We start from the raw sequence: 21937 nt of genomic DNA on the forward strand, positions 1-21937 counted from the left end.
ACAACAATGACAATAAAAACCTCTTTATCTTATCGAAAAAATATTTGCGTGAGGTGTAAAGATTGAGCTTTACGTCGAATTAAATCGACCTGAATTTTTTTTGCATACGTACTAAAACTGACTTTTTAAGTGCGCTGGCGATGTCCTCCAACACGATTGCGCAACAACACCAGAGTCGTTAAAAACAATTCAACTAATAAAACAAAAGTTTTCCTTTGGCAGCCGTGTTTCAAACAGACGTCTGGAAAGCTTCTCTGACTTCTTCTTAGAACAGGATCTTAATTTGTTGTATATTATTCATCAATATACTGTCAACATTAGTGAAAATTACGCCTTATGGATCCCGTGCAGCATATACGATCTAATTAGAACACTGGGACTGTATGAAACTTTAAAATAATACCTTTTAAAAATGTATTTTCTTTACATTTGGTAACATTTAAAGTCATGCTGGAGATTTACACGCAGGCATATTTATGGTCATCCCACTGAGAAGACGTAATGCCCGTTGCATTTCAGAAGATCACACTGCCATTCCATAGAGGATTTGTTCAATGCATATTTCAAGGGGGTCTCGGCTCTTCCCCAGTCAACACTGCATATTTAAAACGTGTGCACTTTGGTGAAATTAAAGTTTAAAAGAAGGAAGTCAAGATATTCATACAGAGAACGTCTCGTGAACGGGCCGGGAATTCAAATCTCATTTATTGCATTCAAGATGAAGTGCGGGCAGGTTCATCTTATAAATTACAGGAAGCTCCTCGGGGGATACTTAGTGCTCTGTTTTCCACACTTAATAGACTGTAATTTAGGACATAAACTAGATTAAAAGCAGCAACTGCAGAGTCATATTTCGCGCTGCTTTCATGTGGTTGTAATGTAGATTAGAGACAGGGTTACACAACACGGCCGTGTGCTTGCATGAGTCACGAGAAAGATCGATTTCACAAGCAGGAAAATAAACTTGAAAAAGACAGACACAAGTTGTATAAACATGAAATGCTCTTGATGAATAAAAACAAATATGTGCTTCATAGATTAAAGCAGCCAAAATAATTCATAGTATATGTGTGATCTGTAGCTCTTCCTTCAAACAAACAAGTGTTGCTGAACACACTATGTAATGCGTCGGTTAACATACCTTGAGATAATCCTGGGTGATTACAGTGTGCTCTCCCTCATAGGAAATGATGACCTCATTGGTAATCACCTCGGGCTCCGAGAGGTAACCTTGCTTGAATATTTTAATCCTGAATGTGCCTTCTTCAGAATGTCCTCTCGCCTGGACGCTGAAGCCGAAGGTGTCCTTGGATCGGAGACTTTCATAACTGTGCTCGTACGAGACGACGCCCTTTTTCAGGTCCTCCTGGGTGAACTCCGCCGCCTCGATGCCGCTCACGATAATCCTGCCGTCGGCGGGCGGCGACGTGACCCGGAACTTGATCTCGCCGTCGTCTCTGATGTCCATGTTGGAGTCGGCGCTCAGCAGGGTGGTGTTCAGGGTCTTGGTGCCTCCGTGGTCGATGACGATGATGGTGTTGTTCACCACTCGGAGGTAGGGCTCGCCCGCCTGTATCTCGAGCAGCGCGGTGGTCTTGTGGAAGCCGTCCGACACCTGCAGGGAGAACCGCTCCCGGTCGGCCCCGTGGTGAATGAAGAGGATGTTCGTGTCTCGCAGGTCGGCTTGCGTGAAGCGGAACAGGGGCTGCGAGGGGTTTGACGTCGAGACGATGTTGCCCGAGAGGATTCCCTCGCGAGCGTAGACGATCTGGGTGTCGTTGAAATCGGAGTCGTCGTCTTTAAACTGGATGACGTCGGTGGTTAGCAGACGCTGACCGTGGCGGACTATGTTGAAGACTTTGTCCACGACCCTCACGGGAGCGTGCTCGTTCTTGGATTGGACGGATATTCTGAACACTCCATAAACAGTTCCCTCGTCGGCATTTTCCGCTCCTTGGTCCGTTGCTGAAAAGCGGAACTCGTCACTGCTGGTCTTAGAGCCGTCGTGCTTGTAAATGAGCCTTTCAGACTGGAGGTCTTCGTTGCTGAACACTCTTATCGCCCCCTCAAATCTCGGCTGCCCGAGCGGGGAGTCCCTGATCAGTCGCCCATACCTTGGCCCCTCTGTGACGTGGTACATAAAATCTGTAGAAAACGGAGACTCTGTCCAAAGGTAGTTCTTGTTCAGAGTATTTTCACCACCCTGCAAGACAACCAGCCTCTCAATGGTCATAACGGGAGCGTCGGCATTGTCGAGGATGGTAATTGGAAAGGTGTATAGAGGGGAGAACTGATCATCAACATGGACTCTGAACTGGAACTGGTCTGTACTATCCAGAGATCTTTGCACATGCACACCATAGCTAATCATATTGTCCAAAATGTCCTTCTGTGTGAAGATGTCCCCCTCATTCAACTCTCTGTCTGACAAATGGAGACTACCGAGTGTCGGAGGCTTGACAAGGATGTATTTTATAGTTTGAGGATCTGGGTTTTTCCCTCTTACTTCGGCTTGAAGCTCCATGAGTCCGATTGTTTGCTCTTCACCCGCCTCCATCTCTAAGGGAACCAAGGTAGAAACTTTCACTTGTGCAGGGATGATCTTGACCAAGAAGGTGTGGTTCCAGAGGGAGAACTGTCCCAGGTGGACGTTGAATTGAATCCGCTCGGTCACAATATCTTCCTGGTCAGTCGAGTCTGTGCTGACATAACTCAGATGGTCTTCATCCAGATCAAATTGACTGAAAGTTGTAACCTGCTTGTACATTCCCTCCCTCGTCTTTATTTGTAGTTCTCCAAATATCAAAGGTTGCGTGATGTTATACATAATATCTCCATTACGAGGGTGAGCGACGACGGCCAGACTTTGACTACTGATGGAAGCGTTGCTTCCTTGAGACAAGAGAAGGCCAGTGTTGGTGACAATAGTCATGTGTGGCTGTGTCGCAGATAACTGAAATGTAGTTGAATGGCTTACTGACTGTCCATCAGACACCTCCAAAGTAATTCCAGCAGCTCTACCCCCTCGGTGTATGAAATAGATATTTCCATCTTTTAATTCCCTGCAAGTGAACTCTGAAATGCTCCTTCCTGGCTGCTGACCATTTTCCAAGTAACCGACTTCCATGGAAGGCTCTGAGGTCACAGTTACTATTAATTCGTCACATCGGGTGTCAGAATCTGTGATTTTGATAAGGGCGGGACTCAAACGAGTTCTGCCGTTTTCCGTGACGGTGATTTCTCCTCCACCAAGTTGCGGTATATCATTGACGGGAAGAATTTCAACCGGGAGGACGTACTCCTGAGGAGTCTTTAAACATTCTGGAAGGTAGCCGTTACTTTCCGCAACCACAAGCAGCTGGACTTGATCTGTGTGCCTCTCGTTCCCATCGTGCATATATTTAATCTTCTCATTGATGACGTCAAGAAGAGTGAACTTTTGAGTGCGTTTCGTATTCGTGTTAATATCAAGTAAGCCGTACCAGGGATCATTCTGGATAGTGAAGATGATCTGGGATTGACGCATTCCGACAGCACTGAGGTCAAACGTAGGATTTAGGTTGTCGATAAAAAGTGTAGCTTCCCCACCTTCGGGCACAAGCAAAGGGGTGACGTCAAGAAGGTTTGTCACGTTTCGGAACATCTCTGGCGTATCCTCTGTCGGGTAGCAATGCTGGTTGGTGGTGCCCATATTCACAAATCGGATGCGAACAGGTGGCGACGTCGTTGCGTCCGTGTCGTAGTAACTCGAGTAGTCGTATTCCTCTCCTTCACATTTAACGTGAACGTCTTTGGTCACCAAGGCGTCCTGCAGGCTTCTATCTTTCTGATTCACTTTGATTTCCCCCAAACAACCAATGAAGGACTCTGCTGTCATTTCCTCTTCTACGCGACTTAAGGAACCGCTCTCTTGAAAGACGGGCTTCATTTTCCCCTGTATGCCTCCGAGGTACAAGCTTCCAACCAGGTCCAATGTTTGTGATGAGTCAAGAGGAAGGGAGGAAGACTGGCTGTCCACATTCATGACAAAAGAGTCCCGACTGACTTGAACCCTAACTCTATGCCACTGATCATCATCCATCTGCACCTGGGTATTCTCCAGTACCTCCAAGCCACTGCCGAGGTCCAGAATGCCTTTGAGATAGCCTTTCACAAGACCAATAGCAATAAAGTCTGACTCTCGGCCAGGGTGGAAAACAAGTAACGCGTCCTCAATGGTGGTTTTCATGAGGATTTCTAACACCCTTGGAGCGCCACTAGCCCCGCTCCATGTCGGGAAGGACACAAAGGAATCAGGTGTGCTGAAACTAGTTGCCTCCCCGTCACCGGCCTCAAACTCGGTGCTGCAGGATTCCTTTGTGTCGTGGCATTGTTTAAACGCCTTGCTGAGAATATCAAACTGGTGGGACTCAAACTTGACTTGAGTCATGCAGCCGCGGAAGGGGGGAATGGCGTTGGTAATGTAGGGGGCGTCCAGGTCTCCGGTTCCTCCGAGCCAAATGCCCATGTCGATATTGAGCTGTTCGTTGTCGTCATCCACGGGAACATATGTTGGGAAGAGCTCATCGATTGTCATGGTGAGTTTGCCGTCTTGCAGTGTGAGGGAGATTTTGTGGTCCAGGAGGTTGTTCAGCTGCACTCCTTGGGACGAGGACAGCGTCACCTCACCGGCCCCCATGTTCATTCGTGCCTGAGGGAAAACACACATATTTAATGTATTGCATTAAACTTACTATACATGCAAATCAAATTGGATCATTTATTTGCGTGTATTTGTTCATTATTTAACTAATTGGCAGCAGATGGAGGGTTCCCCTAAAATGTATGTACACGTTTGTTGACTCCTGTTTATTTACTGTCTGAGAATCTTTCTATTCATGAACAAATTAGCCAAATTCCCTCAGAAAAACACTTGAATTTAAACTTTATTTCATGTATGATACAGGAAGTGTATCTACAAACCCCTCTTCTTCAGGAATGCTCACAGTTTTGACTACATTACATTAAAAAAATTAATTAAAATAAAGTTAAATGACACAATTCTTACACATGCATGACATATTAGGCTATTCAATTCTAATATTTGCTCAGTGTATCTCATCTCACCATGAGTCACACAATGAAGGAAACGAAGAAAAGTTATATTTTCTTTTATTAGACATACGCTTAGATTCTAAGAAAAGTAATAATTCCTTTTATAACATATACACTTAGATTCTAAGAAAAGTAATATTTCCTTTTATTAGTCACGCCCTTAAGAATTACCTTCAAGAAATTGCACAGCTACTTTGCTTTGTGGGGAAAATAGATATAAATCTCACCGATAACACACCTGATGCTAATTCTGCTGCTTTTCAATGCTGTCGAACAAGTAATTAAAGATGTAAAATGTCACAGTTCTCATTTCATAGGTGTCATATGGAAACTAACCCAATCCAATTGGGTTGTTTTCCATAACACCTATGAAATGTGTTGTGGTCTCGAAGCTGAATGGCTTTTTAAAAACAACATTGAATGTCACACTCTTTACAATTTATCAGACAGCTTTGAAATGCCTTCAAAATGTGTTGAACATTTTACAGCTAAGATGCCCAAAAGTGAGTTGAGAACTTCATATGTGATGACTTGGACATTATCGTAGTGAATTAATTAATATACAACTGAAATTGCATCATTGTTCTTATTTAATCATTTTCACCAATACTACAGAACAAGATGCTAAACTCCTCAAGCAGAATGCGTCATAATGAAATATAAGGATGATGGTTTGATTTGACATGTATAACATTACGTTTTTTAAATAAATTCATGCATCTGTATGCAAACTGTATGTTTTACCTATAAAGTACTACTGATTGTTGAAGTGTATTCCTAATACTGGCTTTGTCTGTAGAAAAAAGCAATCAGCAAAACGACTGACTTTATTTGACAATTAACACCGAATCTAATTATATATTTAAGGCCATTCATTCAAACTTTCTTTACTTTTCTCTAAGTAATGTACCTTTTTAGAAACAGTTGCTTTATCCCAAAAGACAGCCGTTGTTGACTTATATTCAGTGATCACTTTTGTGTCATTTTCAAGTAAAGTATGCCTAAACAAAGTGACGCAACCATGCTCATGCAATTGTAATCTTTTTTTCTGTCTCCAGGACATATTTCGGCCGAACCATTCACCTGTACTTTCCCGTTTTGGAGCTCGAGGAACAGGTAGTCCTCCATTCCTGCAGCCAGTAACAGCAGCCCGCTCCGCCGACCCGTCTTGATCTCCACCGACAGGTGGAAGGTGGAGACATCTTGGATGGCTTGTAAACTGCAGTGGCTGTCCCCGAAGTAGGATTCTGTAAAGAGGGAAAAAATGGAAATATAACGAAAAGAAGTAGGCATCAAAGGCATGCTGCATATGCAAAAATCAATGGTTTTAACTGTGTGCCACTAGCCCCTCCCCCCCCACACATTTTGCCATTTCGATATAAAAAAATCCTGCAGATTGTATTCTCAATGCTATGGTCACATGTATCCCTCCATTGGGTTAACACAAAGATAACTCATGAAGCCATAAACTCATCCTGTACTGCTGGATGGCAACTTGGCAATTCTAATGTGGAAGTTTGGAGAAACAAATGACTGGAGATGAGCGTTTCCCCCGAGTCTCACGCTGCAGTGCAACTTGCTCAGGACCGAGTTATATATTATCAGGTGTCCTCCAGCTGCTCCGGGATGAAGAGGAGCTCCTCCGGCCCCAAAGGGATTCACTCACTGAGACATCAGTCATTACCCCTGCGGTGGTTTTCCGGGCATCGAGAGTCTTGGGGGCGCAGGATTTCCCAGGGTTGAGCTGTCTCGTTTCCAATGATATGCTAATTCAGCCACCTGCCTCGGACCGTGCTCTCCGAGGCCCTCGACAAAATGAAAAACCAGGGAGGAAGTCGATTATTTCCCAGTGCACATGCTCTGAAATTAAACTGGACCACCTCCAAGACCCCATTTCCTCTGCGTGGGTTTTCCACGGCCCTCGCCAAGAGATATAGTAAAAGGGGGCTTTTCCATTAGCCGCCCACTCGTCCTCACAAGGGACGAGACACAGAAACTCATTGGAACGCAGCGAAGAAGGCAGTCTTTGGAGCACAAACAATCGCTCACGCTTTGGAAAAGCAACGCAGAGACATTGCTGTGTCAGAGCTGGAACATTCCTATGACATCATGTTGACTAAAATACCCCCTCAAAATTAACAGTAGCATCCAGTAGGGAAAACTTCTCAAACGAGACTAAGAGGCGATCAAAAGGGCGCGTTCTCAGTCACAGCTATAAATGGAAAAGGTATTTCCTCAAGCCTCGGCATGCGTGTGACAGCTCGTGTCTGCGTTGCGTCTGCATGAACGCAGCCGGCCTCATAACACCGAAGGGTACATCGGCGCTTTGGTTTCTCTCTTCCTGAGACAAGGATTTGGATCGGTCAGCGATGACGAAGGCAGAGCTTTCATCGTGGCACTCGCGCTTTCGGGATTTCATTTTTTGGCTTTTGCTTCCAAAGCTAGCCGTGTCGTGAACAAAAGACAGTGACGATCTGTGTGAGCGGCAAAAAAATCAGAGATGTTTGATTACACGGCCGACCAGCACCGGTTCTCATGTGGCCAAAGAATCTCCATCCGGGTGGCTCTTGGAAATATATATATATATATATATATACAGTATATATATATATACTGTATATATATGTATATATATATATTTGTATATTTATATATATATATATTTGTATATTTATATATACAGGACTGTCTCAGAAAATTAGAATAGTGATAAAGTTCTTTATTTTCTGTAATGCAATTAAAAAAACAAAAATGTCATGCATTCTGGATTAATTACAAATCAACTGAAATATTGCAAGCCTTTTATTCTTTTAATATTGCTGATTATGGAAACTCTAAAATCCTATCTCATAAAATTTTAATATTTCCTCAGACCAAGTAAAAAGATTTATAACAGCTGAGTGTTTGTCAAGGCTCAGGAAACCCTTGCAGGTGTTTCGTTAATTAGACAATTCAAGTGATTTGTTTAATACCCTACTAGTATACTTTTCATGATATTCTAATATTTAGAGATAGGATATTTGAGTTTTCTTAAGCTGTTAATCAGCAATAAGAATAAAAAAAATAAAGAACTTTATCTATATATGTATCTATATGTATATATATATAAATATATGTATATTTATATACAGGACTGTCTCAGAAAATTAGAATATTTATTCTGATTTATTGCTGATTATGATCTTAAGAAAACTCAAATATCCTATCTCTAAATATTAGAATATCATGAAAAGTATACTAGCAGGGTATTAAACAAATCACTTGAATTGTCTAATTAAAACACCTGCAAGGGTTTCCTGAGCCTTGACAAACACTCAGCTGTTATAAATCTTTTTTTACTTGGTCTGAGGAAATATTAAAATTTTATGAGATAGGATTTTAATCAGCAATATTAAAAGAATAAATAAAGAACTGAGACAGTCCTGTATATATATATTTAAGTATATATATATATAAATATACATATATATATATACTGTATATATATGTATATATATATATATCACAATAAATAGTTTTAGGACATTATCGCATTTAGCATTTCGGAAAGCATATTTTAAAAGGCATTGGGGTGGGGGTGAAAAATAAACCGTTCAAACTAAAGCTCTGAGAGCTTTCCTGGTATTTCGAGATGAACATGAAAAATATGATTTGTATTGCAGAATCACAATGGAGTTACCGCAGTCACACGCCATTCATTTGGAAGGAAACGTCACTTTTCAGGAGGCTATTGTCGGTTTCTGACTGCGCTCGAGGCTATCATGGGGCTCGCTCAGAGAGTTTCCGGGGATGCGAGAGGTATTCCGAACGAAACACTGAAGTGCTAATTGCACGGGAGCCTTCGGGACAGAAATCTTTTCTTACAGGAAATTGCATTTAACAAAGAAAAATCTGAATGGGCTCCACGGTTCTTAAGCCCAAGCTTTTGTCGGATTGTTCACTGAGCATGCGGGGATACAAAAAAAAAGAAAAAAAAAGCTGAAGGAGAGAGCGATGCCAAGACAATTCTGCCCGGGGAACTTTCTGGTTTCAAATTCGTCTCGCTGACGTTGCCTTCAGGAAGAAGGATCACGTTTATCTAATGACACAACACAACAGCTTTTACTCTGCATTGTACCCGGACCCGGAGTTCATTAGTTCCCCAGCTAAGCCGAGTCAAGCTCTGTATCGGACGAGGCTTCATGTGGGTTAGACGTCGACGGGCAATGTCGTACGATGTCTGCGCAAGCTAACGTTCGTACGATGTATGCGCAAGCTAACGTTCTCTCACGCAGGTTCAGTGTGCGTACAGATGGAGTGAAGATGTCTCTGTTTCGAGCATCTTGTCCACCTCTCTACGCTGCACACTTATGATCGAACTACAAAAAAAGCCTCCAGAGACTTCAAGGAGCTTATAATGAAACCTTATGTACTTGTTGATGACTCCTAAAATGAAATCGTCACGGTTTTATCAAAATAAAGTTCAGTGCTACACGCTACCAGTCCCAGCTGACATTGGTCCAACTGTATATTTATAAAGCATTTGTATGTGTATTTTATTTCTGATTTTGTATGTATTTTATTCTACTTTAATGTTTTGTACTATCTGGACCTTGAGTCTGAAATAAAATTGATTGATTTATTATTCAGATGCACTTCCCGCGTCTCGGAGCTCTTGCTTAAACCCCTTTTTTTTTTGTCTTCACCCAAAAAAGTTAGTCACACCTCCAGGGCGAAGGAAACACATTATGGCGAAGTGCTTTTTAGAAAATGTGCTGTTGCCGTCTCTCCTGCAACATAACACTCGGCGACATTGTCCATTTTTCAGGGGGGGTCCTGTGTGTAGATGGCGATCTAGCCGAGGTGATTTTCGCTGACAAGGCATCGTTATCTGAAACGGATCGCCCCCCCCGCTTCCCGAAGAGCGGCACGCCGGAGCTGTGAAGTCAGTCGGTGTTGTGTGTGGAGGACGGCCTCCGATGCCCTTCAGCTACCGCACCGCCTCCTCACAACTACTTTATTGTGCGTGGAGCAGAGTCCTGGTCCGGGGCCAATGCAGATGGCTATAATTTGATGACTGACTGCGCTTGTATTTATAATGCTCGAGGAAACCGAGTCTTCCTCTCTTTCACCAGCCCCTGAATGAAATACCCTGTTGTCCGTCTTTCCCTTTCCTCCTCCTCCTCCTCCTCTCCATCCTCTTTTGGTCTCAATCTAGCGACACATGTCCGGAAAAAGAGAGACTCGCCGACCACAAGCGCAGGAAGTGTTGAGCCTCCCGGACCGCTTTGCGTCCCCGTGACTCGACCGCGCCGATGAGTCAGAGACACTTTGGACGTATTTTAAGACGAGCCTCTCGGGATGCCTTCAGGGCCCTGATTGTGTTGGACACAAAAGAAGAAGAAAAATAAATCGCAAGCACAGCACTGTTTCTAGTTGACTAATGTTGGTGTGAAGTGATTGCATTTTATTATCAACACCGTGCTCCAAATTGGTTTAAAATAATATGATTTCCCGATTTGAAAAGCAGAAGTAAAGGACACCCGGTGTGTGTTCCCCCCATGCTTCCATATTGCCGTGGTAACGCTGTCTAGAATCCAAACAAACCACCTCCCTGTGGAACCGATGGTTAGACCACGGTTGGCTTCACTATAAATACTGGTTGTGTTGGTCATTTGTTTCCTTTTGCCGCCGGGTGTCAACCGGGGACAGACCTGGAGAGCTTTTAAGGGCGTGACGGCGTACGAACACGGGTCGATGCCACGGCCCTGCTGAGGCTCCGCCCACTCCTCCTCTCTACCTCCATCTGCCTGATGGATCATGGAGGTCTGGATCGTGGAATATGACTACCAACTATTCATACACTCGTGTCATACTCATTGATTGTGTTGTTACTGTGTTTTAATTTGTGTGTAATGATTCCTTCTGGTCACATGACATCTATTGATCTGTCCATCCTGGAGAGGGATCCTCCTCTGTTGCTCTCCTGACGGTTTCTTCCCTTTTTTTCCCCCCGTGAAGGGTTGTTTGGGAGTTTTTTCCTGATCCGATGTGAGGTCAAAGGTCAGGGATGTCTATGTGTACGGATTGTAAGGCACTCTGAGACAAATTTGTAATTTGTGAAAATGGGCTATACAAAATAAACTGAAATTGAAATTGAAATTGACAGCCCTCGTGTGCTGGTGGTAAACATTAGTTTTCCAGTTGTGTCTGCAGAGGGCAAATATCAGGACGCGGGTCACAATACGTACGCATCAGAAGTCTATTCAGTCAATTCAGAGCATCTATCAATCATGCTGATGATTGACGAACGTCTTTGCGTCGGCCCGTTTGTTGGACACGACACATTCACTGATTTAGTTTGACAAGTTTTTTTCCACGTGAAAAGTAAATAATGAGGCTCTGGCTCCGCCCACAAACGCTCGTTAGCTGCTAATTGGCAGACGGCTGCGAAACATACAATAACGTGGAGTGGGATGTCGAGTGGGAGGAAGCTCTAGGGCTCTCTCTGGTTCAAGGCCATCCTACCACATTAAAAGTCAAAACTTAAAACTTTCACGATGCGAATGCAAACTTGTTCTGACAAGCCCACTCTGCGCTGAAGCTTATTTCAGCTCATTTATTCCAGAACGTGTTGCATCCAAGGCGGTTTCCTCTTCAATACGTGTCCCACATTTGTGTATTCAACGCCGATCGGTTTACAAAGTTGTGAAAAATACCACTGAACATAATCCATACGGCAGTTATGTAACCGGCAAAGCAAATGAATAGCATAGCGTAAATCTAGCTAACGGAGTTTTTCAGCATTCCTGTGGAAGTTGGCTTCACTTACTCAGTGTCAAAACACTCAATTAGAAGTGAAGAACCACTTCATGATGAACTCAGGCCACTTGAGTTGTTATTTGGTAATCAACGGTGTGTCAATTCAGATGGAAGTCTGATGGCTTTTATTACAAATTAGAGGAGGGGTCAAATACTCAGGGGTAAGATTTGGATTTTGAGTGGATTGCAAATACAGATGCAGGGTGGTGTCGACACACTTACAAGTAAAATATAATTAAGGGGGTGCCGGGGTTGTTTTTTGTTGTTGTCTTTTTTTTTTTTGTGGAGGGGGGGGAGGGTATGTGTGTGTGTGTATATATGTGTGTGTATGTATGCGTGTGTATATGTTTGTGTGTATGTGTATATATACACTACCGTTCAAAAGTTTGGGATCACTTAGAAATGACTTTATTATTCAAAGAAAAGCACTGTTTTTTCAATAAAGATAACATTAAATTAATCAGAAATACACTCTATACATTGTTAATGTGGTAAATGACTATTCTAGGTGGGAGTGTCTGGTTTCTAATGAAATATCTCCATAGGTGTATAGAGGCCCATTTCCATCAACTATCACTCCAGTGTTCTAATGGTACATTGTGTTTGCTAATCGCCTTAGAAGACTAATGTCTGATTAGAAAACCCGTGCAATTATGTTAGCACAGCTGAAAACAGTTATGCTGGTGATATAAGCTATACAACTGGCCTTCCTTTGAGCTTGAAGTTTGTAGAACAAAATTAATATTTCAAATATTAATCATTATTTCTAACCTTGTCAATGTCTTGAATATTTTATATTCATTTGATAAATAAAAGTGTGATTTTTCATGGAAGACACGAAAATTGTCTGGGTGATCCCAAACTTTTGAACGGTAGTGTATGTATGTTTGTGTGTGTGTGTGCGTGTGTATGGGTATGTATATGTGTGTATATATATGTTTTTGTTTATGTCTGACATTTTCGTACTTGTTTTATGAAATGTAAAAAAAAAATGTAAGTGGCAAAAAAAAATTCAGATGGACGACAACAACAACAACAACAACAACAGGCTACTCCCACTACGCCGATCGCAGCGCGCTCGCTGCTCTCTCACAGGAAGTGGCCACGTTGGTGTGCAACGTGTTTACAGACCCCGACTCTGAATGCAGCAGTCTGTATAAAGAAGACCGCGAACGCCCTGCGGAGAGCGGAGCCACAACTCTACGTACCTTGACAGCGCTGCTTTATAAGGACCCCCCCCCCCCCCCCCCCGACCTGTCTCCGCTGACTTTTACAGAAGTCACCGGGGACCGACTTTTACAAGGTTTATAGAGACATTTCTAAGGCCAGACTATGTCAGTGTGAAAGCAACCACAACACCATTTTAGTCCTCTTTCAACACCTCCCCCGCCCCCCGCCTCCCTCTCCATCCCTCTGAGACACTCAAACGGTGGAGTGAAGAGGTACAATACATATAAAAAACACACACACAGGCGTGTGGAGCCTCAGCGGGGGGGCCTTCCCTGGCAATATTTTTCCAGCCTCCTTCTTTTGTACAACGTACACTTACACAACAGACGAGGGCGGTGGCGTCAGCAGCGAGAAATTATGACCTTTCCCCAAATGAAAGGAGAATGGCGGCGTAATGTAATTTCAGGTTAGGAAAATGGACCCGTGAGAGAGAGAGAGAGAAAAAGGGAGGCAAAGCGTGGAAAGGATTTTGAAAAGGCTCAGTGTTGTCTGGGTTTGTGCCGTTAATGCGAGAATGGCTCTGAAAGGTTTCTATGCACAATTAATGGGGGGAAAGCTTACTTTCATTGGAGGGATACATAAAAAACAAGGTAACGGACATTTGTTACCTTCGCATTGAAAATGCGGAAGGTTATGTTTTGATCGCCGTGTATTTATTTATTTATTTGTATGCGTGTTACTCGCATAACTAAAAAGGTATTAAACCGAATCGCATGAAATTTGGTGGGATGATTGGTTATTATCCGGGGACCATTTGATTCGATTTTGGGATCGATCGGGTCAAAGGTCAAGGTCATGAAAAGGTAAAAATCTTCTTTTTACCATAGCGCGGTCCATTTTAATCCAATTGGCATGCAACTAATGCCAAAATGTTCATAATTCAATGCCCAATCTTGTGATATGCGAAGGTATGCGCTCTACCGAGTGCCCGTTCTAGTTTCTTCTGTTTTGTGACTTTTCACTGGATCGGGAACAGGTAATCGGAGCGTTGGAAGGCCACGCGGCATCCAAAGAAAACCCTGGAAGTCGTTGTTTTAGACTTCAGAAACCCGCCATGAAGTCCTCTCGAGGCGCCGCCAACGAAAACATTTCCATGAGTTCCACGTGAACATCGCCATACGTACATTTCAAAAGGCAGCGGCGGACAAAAGAAATAGTGTGGCGCTACGGGAAAAAAAAACGACACCGCGGGACATTGTCGACGCGTTAGCGCCCGGCTTTTCCGCCTACGAGGTAAACACGTCTCCCGAAACCCGATATCGCGGCCAAAGAAGGAGCGCGGGTCCGCCGGCTCGGCTACGGGACTCGTCGGGCTCGTGACGGTGATCTCACTCGGCCTCACGACGCCGTAACACAAACACGGCGGTGAACGGGAGCATTGTGCCGACTCGGGGCTCTGCTGCGGTTTACGACTTTCTGACACAAAGCGCGCCTCTGTCGGGGCCCGAGCTGCGGAAGCCATCAAAGCCGAAGGCCCCAGTGGGTGGGTCCTGTTAAAATAACCCCCTGTGACATCAGAGGGTTGCCCCCTTCATACTATTTCAACCTACATCCCTCCCCACACACACACACACACTTTTCTTTCTTTTCATTCACCACGAGAGGGGAACACTCTAAGGAGCGATTGTTTATACATTAGCCGTGACTCTCTCCGTTTCCCCTTCAGCTCCGACGCGGGCGTTTATAAATCGAGCCGGGGGACGTTTTTTTTTAACACGCCGGCAATAAATTCCCGTGTGAAATCTCACCGTGATAAAAGCGTGTCGAGTGAGAGGACGGGAAGGACGGAGAAGAGAAGTGCCGAGTGTAGCGACGGGAATCACGTACAGACGGCCGAACTTCAGCGAGACATTTCCTCGTCTTGCCGAACACACTCGAGTACCTTTTACTTTACCGGGCTTATCCTTAAGGTGCGTTCACAGCAAAAGCGAAACTATTTTTTCGCGACCGATTCCCATGAAAAGTCAACGTACAGACGCGTGTGGCTGCGATAGACGCGATATTTTCCCGGGCGTTTGGGGCGACGAAATATGGGCGACGCGTTTTCAGCGGCACAATTTTCGCCCAGAGTTGAAATATTTCAACTTTGAGGCGGTCATCTCGCAACTCGGGCCAATCGGTTCTCGAGTTGCTCCGCGCGTCATCGCTGTCCCACATATTATATATTATAACGTTATTAACACAATAACACATTTTATATATTATAATGTTATGAACACAATAATATATGTTATATATTGTAATGTTATGAACACAATAATATATGTTATATATTATAATGTTATGAACACAATAACATATATTATAATGTTATGAACACAATAACACATATTATATATTATAACGTTATTAACACAATAACACATTTTATATATTATAATGTTATGAACACAATAATATATGTTATATATTATAATGTCATGAACACAATAACATATATGATATATTATAATGTTATGAACACAATAACATATATTATAATGTTATGAACACAATAACACATATTATATATTATAACGTTATTAACACAATCACACATTTTATATATTATAATGTTATGAACACAATAATATATGTTATATATTATAATGTTATGAACACAATAATATATGTTATATATTATAATGTTATGAACACAATAACATATTATATATTATAATGTTATGAACACAATAACACATATTATAACGTTATTAACACAATAACACATTTTATATATTATAATGTTATGAACACAATAATATATGTTATATATTATAATGTTATGAACACATTAACATATATTATATATTATAATGTTATGAACACAATAACATATTATATATTATAACGTTATGAACACAATAACACATTTTATATATTATAATGTTATGAACACAATAATATATGTTATGAACACAATAATATATGTTATATATTATAATGTTATGAACACAATAACATATTATATATTATAACGTTATGAACACAATAACAGCGTTGAGATGTTCCGCTCTCGTAGCGCTGGAAGCGGAAGTCTTTCAGACGTAACAGTGACTTCATCGGTGAAAGTGACCGAGCTGAGTGAGCCTACGGGTGATGTCATCAACCCAAACACGAGGGCGTTAGTGTGTGGGACGTCCACAACAAGTATGAAGCAGAACTAGTGGTTAGTTATTCCGTGGTGGATGAAGGAAATGATAACGGTCTTTACGGAGACGAGACACGGAGATAAGCCCCGCCCCTCGCGGAGCGTCTCGACTCTTATGGCGTGAACACGGTGAACGGTCGAGCGAGTAAACTCACGCGTTTTGGGCGACGCGAAAAATCGCATCGCTTTAGGTGTGAACGCAGCTTTAGAAATCTAATTTAAGGTCAATCAGGGATTATCACACCCGACACACTTCGTCTTCAGACCGATGGCGCCGCATGCGACGCACGAGCGCTCCGGCTTAGCTCCGCGGCGCCGACGCTCCGGGTTAATCGCAGAAGGAATTTAGACGGCGTTTTAAAAGTGGAGCCACTTAAGGGTCTTATATTTACAACGTCAACACAACAAAGGGGGCGAGCACAGAGGCCGTGTGTCCCGTCGCCACATCGACTGATGAGGACCGGTGATTAGACGAAGGTCGTTTTCGGCTCTGTGGTTTGAAGCCTTCGTCTTTCTAGGCGATGAAAACTGGTTTAGAGGGTTTTGACGCTTTTTAGTATAAATCAGGATCAAACTATTCAGACGCTTAAGTTTGTTGGACTAAACACTCAAATCACCAGACTTGACAGTGACACTGGTGGCCGTGTGTGTGTGTGTGTGAGAGAGAGATAGGGAGAGTGTGTGTGTGAGAGAGAGGTAGAGTGTCTGTGTGTGTGTGAGAGAGAGGGAGAGTGTCTGTGTGTGAGAGAGAGAGAGATAGGGAGAATGTGTGTGTGTGAAAGAGATAGAGAGAGTGTGTGTGTGAGAGAGAGATAGGGAGTGTGTGTGAGATAGATAGAGAGAGTGTGTGTGTGTGTGTGAAAGAGATAGGGAGTGTGTGTGTGTGAAAGAGATAGGGAGTGTGTGTGTGTGTGTGAAAGAGAGATAGGGAGTGTGTGTGTGAGAGAGAGATAGGGAGTGTGTGTGTGTGTGTGAGAGAGATAGGGAGTGTGTGTGAGAGAGAGGTAGAGTGTGTGTGTGTGTGTGAGAGAGAGGTAGAGTGTCTGTGTGTGTGTGAGAGAGAGGGAGAGTGTCTGTGTGTGAGTGTGTGTGAGAGAGAGAGATAGGGAGTGTGTGTGTGTGAAAGAGATAGGGAGTGTGTGTGTGTGAAAGAGATAGGGAGTGTGTGTGAGAGAGGTAGAGTGTGTCTGTGTGTGTGAGATAGAGAGTGTGTGTGTGTGAGTGTGTGAGAGAGAGAGAGAGAGATAGGGAGTGTCTGTGTGTGTGAGATAGAGATAGAGAGAGTGTGTGTGTGAGAGAGAGAGAGAGTGTGTGTGTGTGTGAAAGAGAGAGAGGGAGCGTGTCTGTGTGTGTGTGAGAGAGAGAGAGAGAGAGTGTGTGTGTGTGAAAGAGGGAGAGTGTCTGTGTGTGTGAGATAGAGAGAATGTGTGTGTGAGAGAGAGAGAGAGAGAGTGTGTGTGTTAAAGAGAGAGAGAGAGAGAGAGAGAGAGTGTGTGTGTGTGTGTGTGAGAGAGAGAGAGGGAGCGTGTCTGTGTGTGTGTGTGTGTGTGTGTGTTCACGGCCACTGAGTGTTTATGTTTGCCCCGATGGATGTACTTCTGTCTCTGGGCGTTGTGTTCTGGAATAGTGGATGGATGTTTTTTTTTTTTTGGAGAGCAGACATCTGGATAAAGCATTTATCTGGGAATGAATAGAGAGAGAGAGAGAGAGAGAGAGAGAGAGATCCAGGGGTGAGGTGTTGAGGGAGAAAAGAGGGTCAGTCTGGCGGTGTGTGTGTGTGTGTGTGTGTGTGTGTGTGTCTTCAGCTGGTTCTCATTATGGCCTGATGTGACGCTGTGATCTCAAACACACACTGACTCTGGTTTTCGGGCCCCTTCACGCAGCTTCTGTGTCACAGTTTCCCTCCGTGGAGCTCCGGCCGGACCGAGGGTGTGTGTGTGTGTGTGTGTGTGTGTGTGTGTGTGTGCTCATGGAGTAAAGTGTGCAGCCCTGACCCTTGGAACCGATGTGACAAACGGTTTAAATGAGAAATATGAGATGTTCGTGATGTTTTACGATGTTTTTCTTGTGTAGAATTTATTATAAATCAGGATCAAACTATTCAGACGCTTAACTTCGTTCGACTGAACACTCAAATCGCCAGACTTGACAGTGACACTGGGAGAGAGGGAGAGTGTGTGTGTGAGTGTGTGAGAGAGAGAGATAGGGAGTGAGTGAGTGTGTGTGTGAGAGAGAGAGAGAGAGAGGTAGAGTGTGTCAGAGAGATGGAGGGAGACTCTCCACTATGAGTCTTAAAATCTGGCGGTCGCTTCTTCACAGGACTGCTGAGTCACGCCCAGGCTCCCGTTGAGGAGGCTCCGCCCCGCAGCGCCTCAACTCTCGCTCGGGAGACGCTCTGAGAAGCCCCCTTCCCTCCTTCCCTCTCTCCTTTACTCTCAATCTCCCTTTAACCCCCCCCCCCCCTCTGAGGAAACGGCGTGCAACGTGGAAAAGCCCCGGGGGAACACTGGGAAACTATTTTAACAGCGCTCCAATGTTCCGGCTGCCACTCGGACATCCACTTCACTTTAACAGAACGTTCCCAGTTTGGTTTCATTATCCACGTCGCGACGTGAAGACGGGCAGCTCGGATTCCAGTGAAAGATGTGTGGCGTTTTAAAAATGTTTTTACTCCTTTTTCTCTCCTCTGGAACTACAAACAAATGTCTATCGGAGTTGATATGAGCAGCTTTGATTTTTCGGTGCTTTAGAAACAATCTACAGGATTTTAAGCCTCATTATTCAAGCTTTTGTGACATTCTACTAATCTAAAGTACTCAAACTAAAGAACTCAAAAGAGGAATGGTTATTTGAAGAGGCGCTCAGTGGCCCGATGTGGGAACGTCTACTTGGTTTGTTTAACCTCTCTTTAAACAGAGTAGATTCAATGAGCGTGAAGGACTTCTTCCAGGAACGCCCTGCTCCACACACACACACACACACACACACACCTGGAAGCCAACAATGCAACGGAAGGTAAACGCTTCGCTCAAGAGCTCATAATTCGACGAAGGAACGCCTCAGATTCGGTTCGACAAGAGAACTCTCTCGCTCCCGTCGGCCCCGTGAAGCCCCGCCCACGCATGTCATACGAGGCCTCCACACGGAATGCGCACTCAACCTAAACACCGGTCTCGTCGGGCCTAAACACTCACGTTACATTTGTGGCCACGCTTTCAATCATGTGGCGACACAAAATTGCCCGAAAGGGGAAAAAAAGCCTCAGCGGGCCCGGCTGGACGCCGTGGCAACGGGCATCCTCGTAACACAGGCCGCTGTTTACGTCACGACCCCGCACGCCCTTGGGCAGCTGGAGCGGCGGTGGAAGTCGGTGTAATCCCGGACAGCTGCAACCAACCGCTTTTCTTTACAGCTTATCCGTCACACTTTTACAAAAACAAAGAGCACTTCATTCGCTTATATAGTTTGCAACATTTGAGACGGAATCGTCCATCTCGGCCACGACAGTTCGGGCTGAAAGCAGAAAGCTCTCCTCTGGCTGCAGCTGCATCCAAACGGCGTTACTTGACCCTCCTGTTCCCTTTGGGGTCAATTTGACCCTCCTGTTCCCTTAGGGGTCAAATTGACCCTCCTGTTCCCTTTGGGGTCAATTTGACCCTCCTGTTCCCTTTGGGGTCAATTTGACCCCATTTGATGTCTCAAAATATATGATTGACATGTTTTTTGCTTCATATTTCACGACTTTTCCTTATTTAAAGACGACAACTGGGTAAATATAAAATAAACGTGATGACATGTTTTTGAATGTCCTGAACACACTCGTGCACATCGGTGTTCTTTGGGGTCAAATTTGACCACAGGCTGAAATATCAACATTTTATTGACCTATTTTATAGGTTTTGGTTGTTTTGGATGATATTGAGGTCACGATAACTATAACTGTGTAAACTTGTACGTGTTTGCCCCTCCCCCACATCATGTGTGAACTATCTGTGGTTTGCTGGTTATGTTAGGCCCCAAAACCTTTTGGAAGATTAAAAAAATTGCATGTAGCCTTCTGTACACTTTATTTAAGGGCTATTTAGGTATCAACAAACACACATTATGTACCTGCCACCGAAACACTGGAACTAATTGGAATTAGAATAATTTTCTGGAGGTTTAAATAGCTGCAATCCAACTGACCTCCAGGGTAAAAGATGTTAATTTATTTGAAGGTAACAGGAGGGTTAAGACCGGAAGGTGCAGATACGAGTTCTCGTGGTTGGATACAAAGCGACTCGACGTCCACCGCTGACGGGACAGCAGTTGTTTGCTCATCAGGAAAATGTGAAAAGGAGTTTGAACGATCTTTATTTTTTGGGGGGTTTAGTTTATTAAGGATCCTCATTAGTCTACACCGAAGTGGAGACTATTCTTCCTGGGGTCCAGGCAAAAAATACAAATACATAAAATGCAGTACAGCATGATCAATTATCACAAAAACACGAAGACTTAGAAAACATTTACATTAAAAGTAAAATAATAATACCCAAATACCTTAAATACCTAAAATAATAACCTAATCTACTATAATTTCCTTTCTGATTATTGCTGCCTTAAGTTTCCTTTTGAAATCACGTTTATTTCTTGGTTGAGTCACAGATCCTGCAATTTCTCCATTGTGAGACTAATAAAGGATTATCTAATCTAATCTAATCTAATATGAGGGGAGCACATTCCAGTCTGCAACGGCTCTGGACATTACTGATTTCTTAAGTGCATTGGTTCTGGGTAGAGGAAAAGTAAAGTGACCATTTAGTGCCTGTCTGGTATTATAACCATGTCTCTCATTTGCAGGTGATAGCTGTAAAGAGACTGACAGGGGTGAAGACTCATTGATGTTGTGTGTGTGTGTGAGAGAGAGAGAGTCCTCAGATAAAGGGTGACTTGTGCCAAGGAGTCACATTTGAAGACACGGACAAAATGTTCAGAGAGAACGAGAAATATGACGAAAGAGACCTCAGGGAAGATGCTTCTAGGGCAGGAGAAGAACAACGACAAAGAACGAGCGCAGAAAAAACGAGAGCTACATGAGACCGACTTTTTTCTCTTTCTTTGCCGTTCCTGTCACGGCGCTATTAGAGTGGACCCAATAGCACGACTCAGACAGGAGGAACAAAGATTACCGTCTTTGGTTGGAAACAGGCTGGGTCAAACATCAGTCGAGAAGCAAACAAGTCCAAAAAAGAATCATCAGGGCAGGTCAGAACAGGCAGGTCAGGAATATACTCTAATAACACTGGAGAAACACAAACACAAGACAATCTGGCAGAGGACAAGTGGAAGTGAGGGACTAATAGTGAGGGACTAATGCGTGAGGACCAGGTGAAGGAATGAGGTATCAGAGGTGTGAGAAGGGCGTGAGGACCAGGTGAAGGTAATGAGGGACTAACGAGGTGACCAGAGGCAGGTGAAGGACGTGAGGACCAGGTGAAGGTAATGAGGTACTAACGAGGAGACCAGAGGCAGGTGAAGGACGTGAGGAGTGAAGGTAACGAGGCAGGTGAGGGGAGTTGGATTGATGAGATGGTGTGACAGGATGAAAACAACTATTACAAAAAGGAAGGCGTGGAGCTAAACTGTTACAGTTCCTGTAAGTTGGCACCAAACTTCTGCAGAAAGACAGACAAAGTCCTTATT

At 43.7% G+C, this 21937-nt stretch overlaps 1 protein-coding gene across 1 annotated transcript in view; it reads right to left on the bottom strand.

Moving 5' to 3' along the window:
- Positions 1 to 21937, bottom strand: part of cspg4 (chondroitin sulfate proteoglycan 4) — a 79402-nt gene that overhangs the window by 27571 nt on the left and 29894 nt on the right. Inside the window, exons 2-3 of the mRNA XM_056416342.1 lie at positions 6178 to 6341; positions 1142 to 4690 (exon numbers count right to left, since the gene is read on the bottom strand). Of these exons, the coding sequence (XP_056272317.1) occupies positions 1142 to 4690; positions 6178 to 6341 (3713 nt within the window). The remainder of the gene's footprint in view (positions 1 to 1141; positions 4691 to 6177; positions 6342 to 21937) is intronic.

This window comes from Pseudoliparis swirei, chromosome 6 (genome assembly GCF_029220125.1).
Source record: "Pseudoliparis swirei isolate HS2019 ecotype Mariana Trench chromosome 6, NWPU_hadal_v1, whole genome shotgun sequence".
NCBI classification, from domain to species: Eukaryota; Metazoa; Chordata; class Actinopteri; order Perciformes; family Liparidae; genus Pseudoliparis; species Pseudoliparis swirei.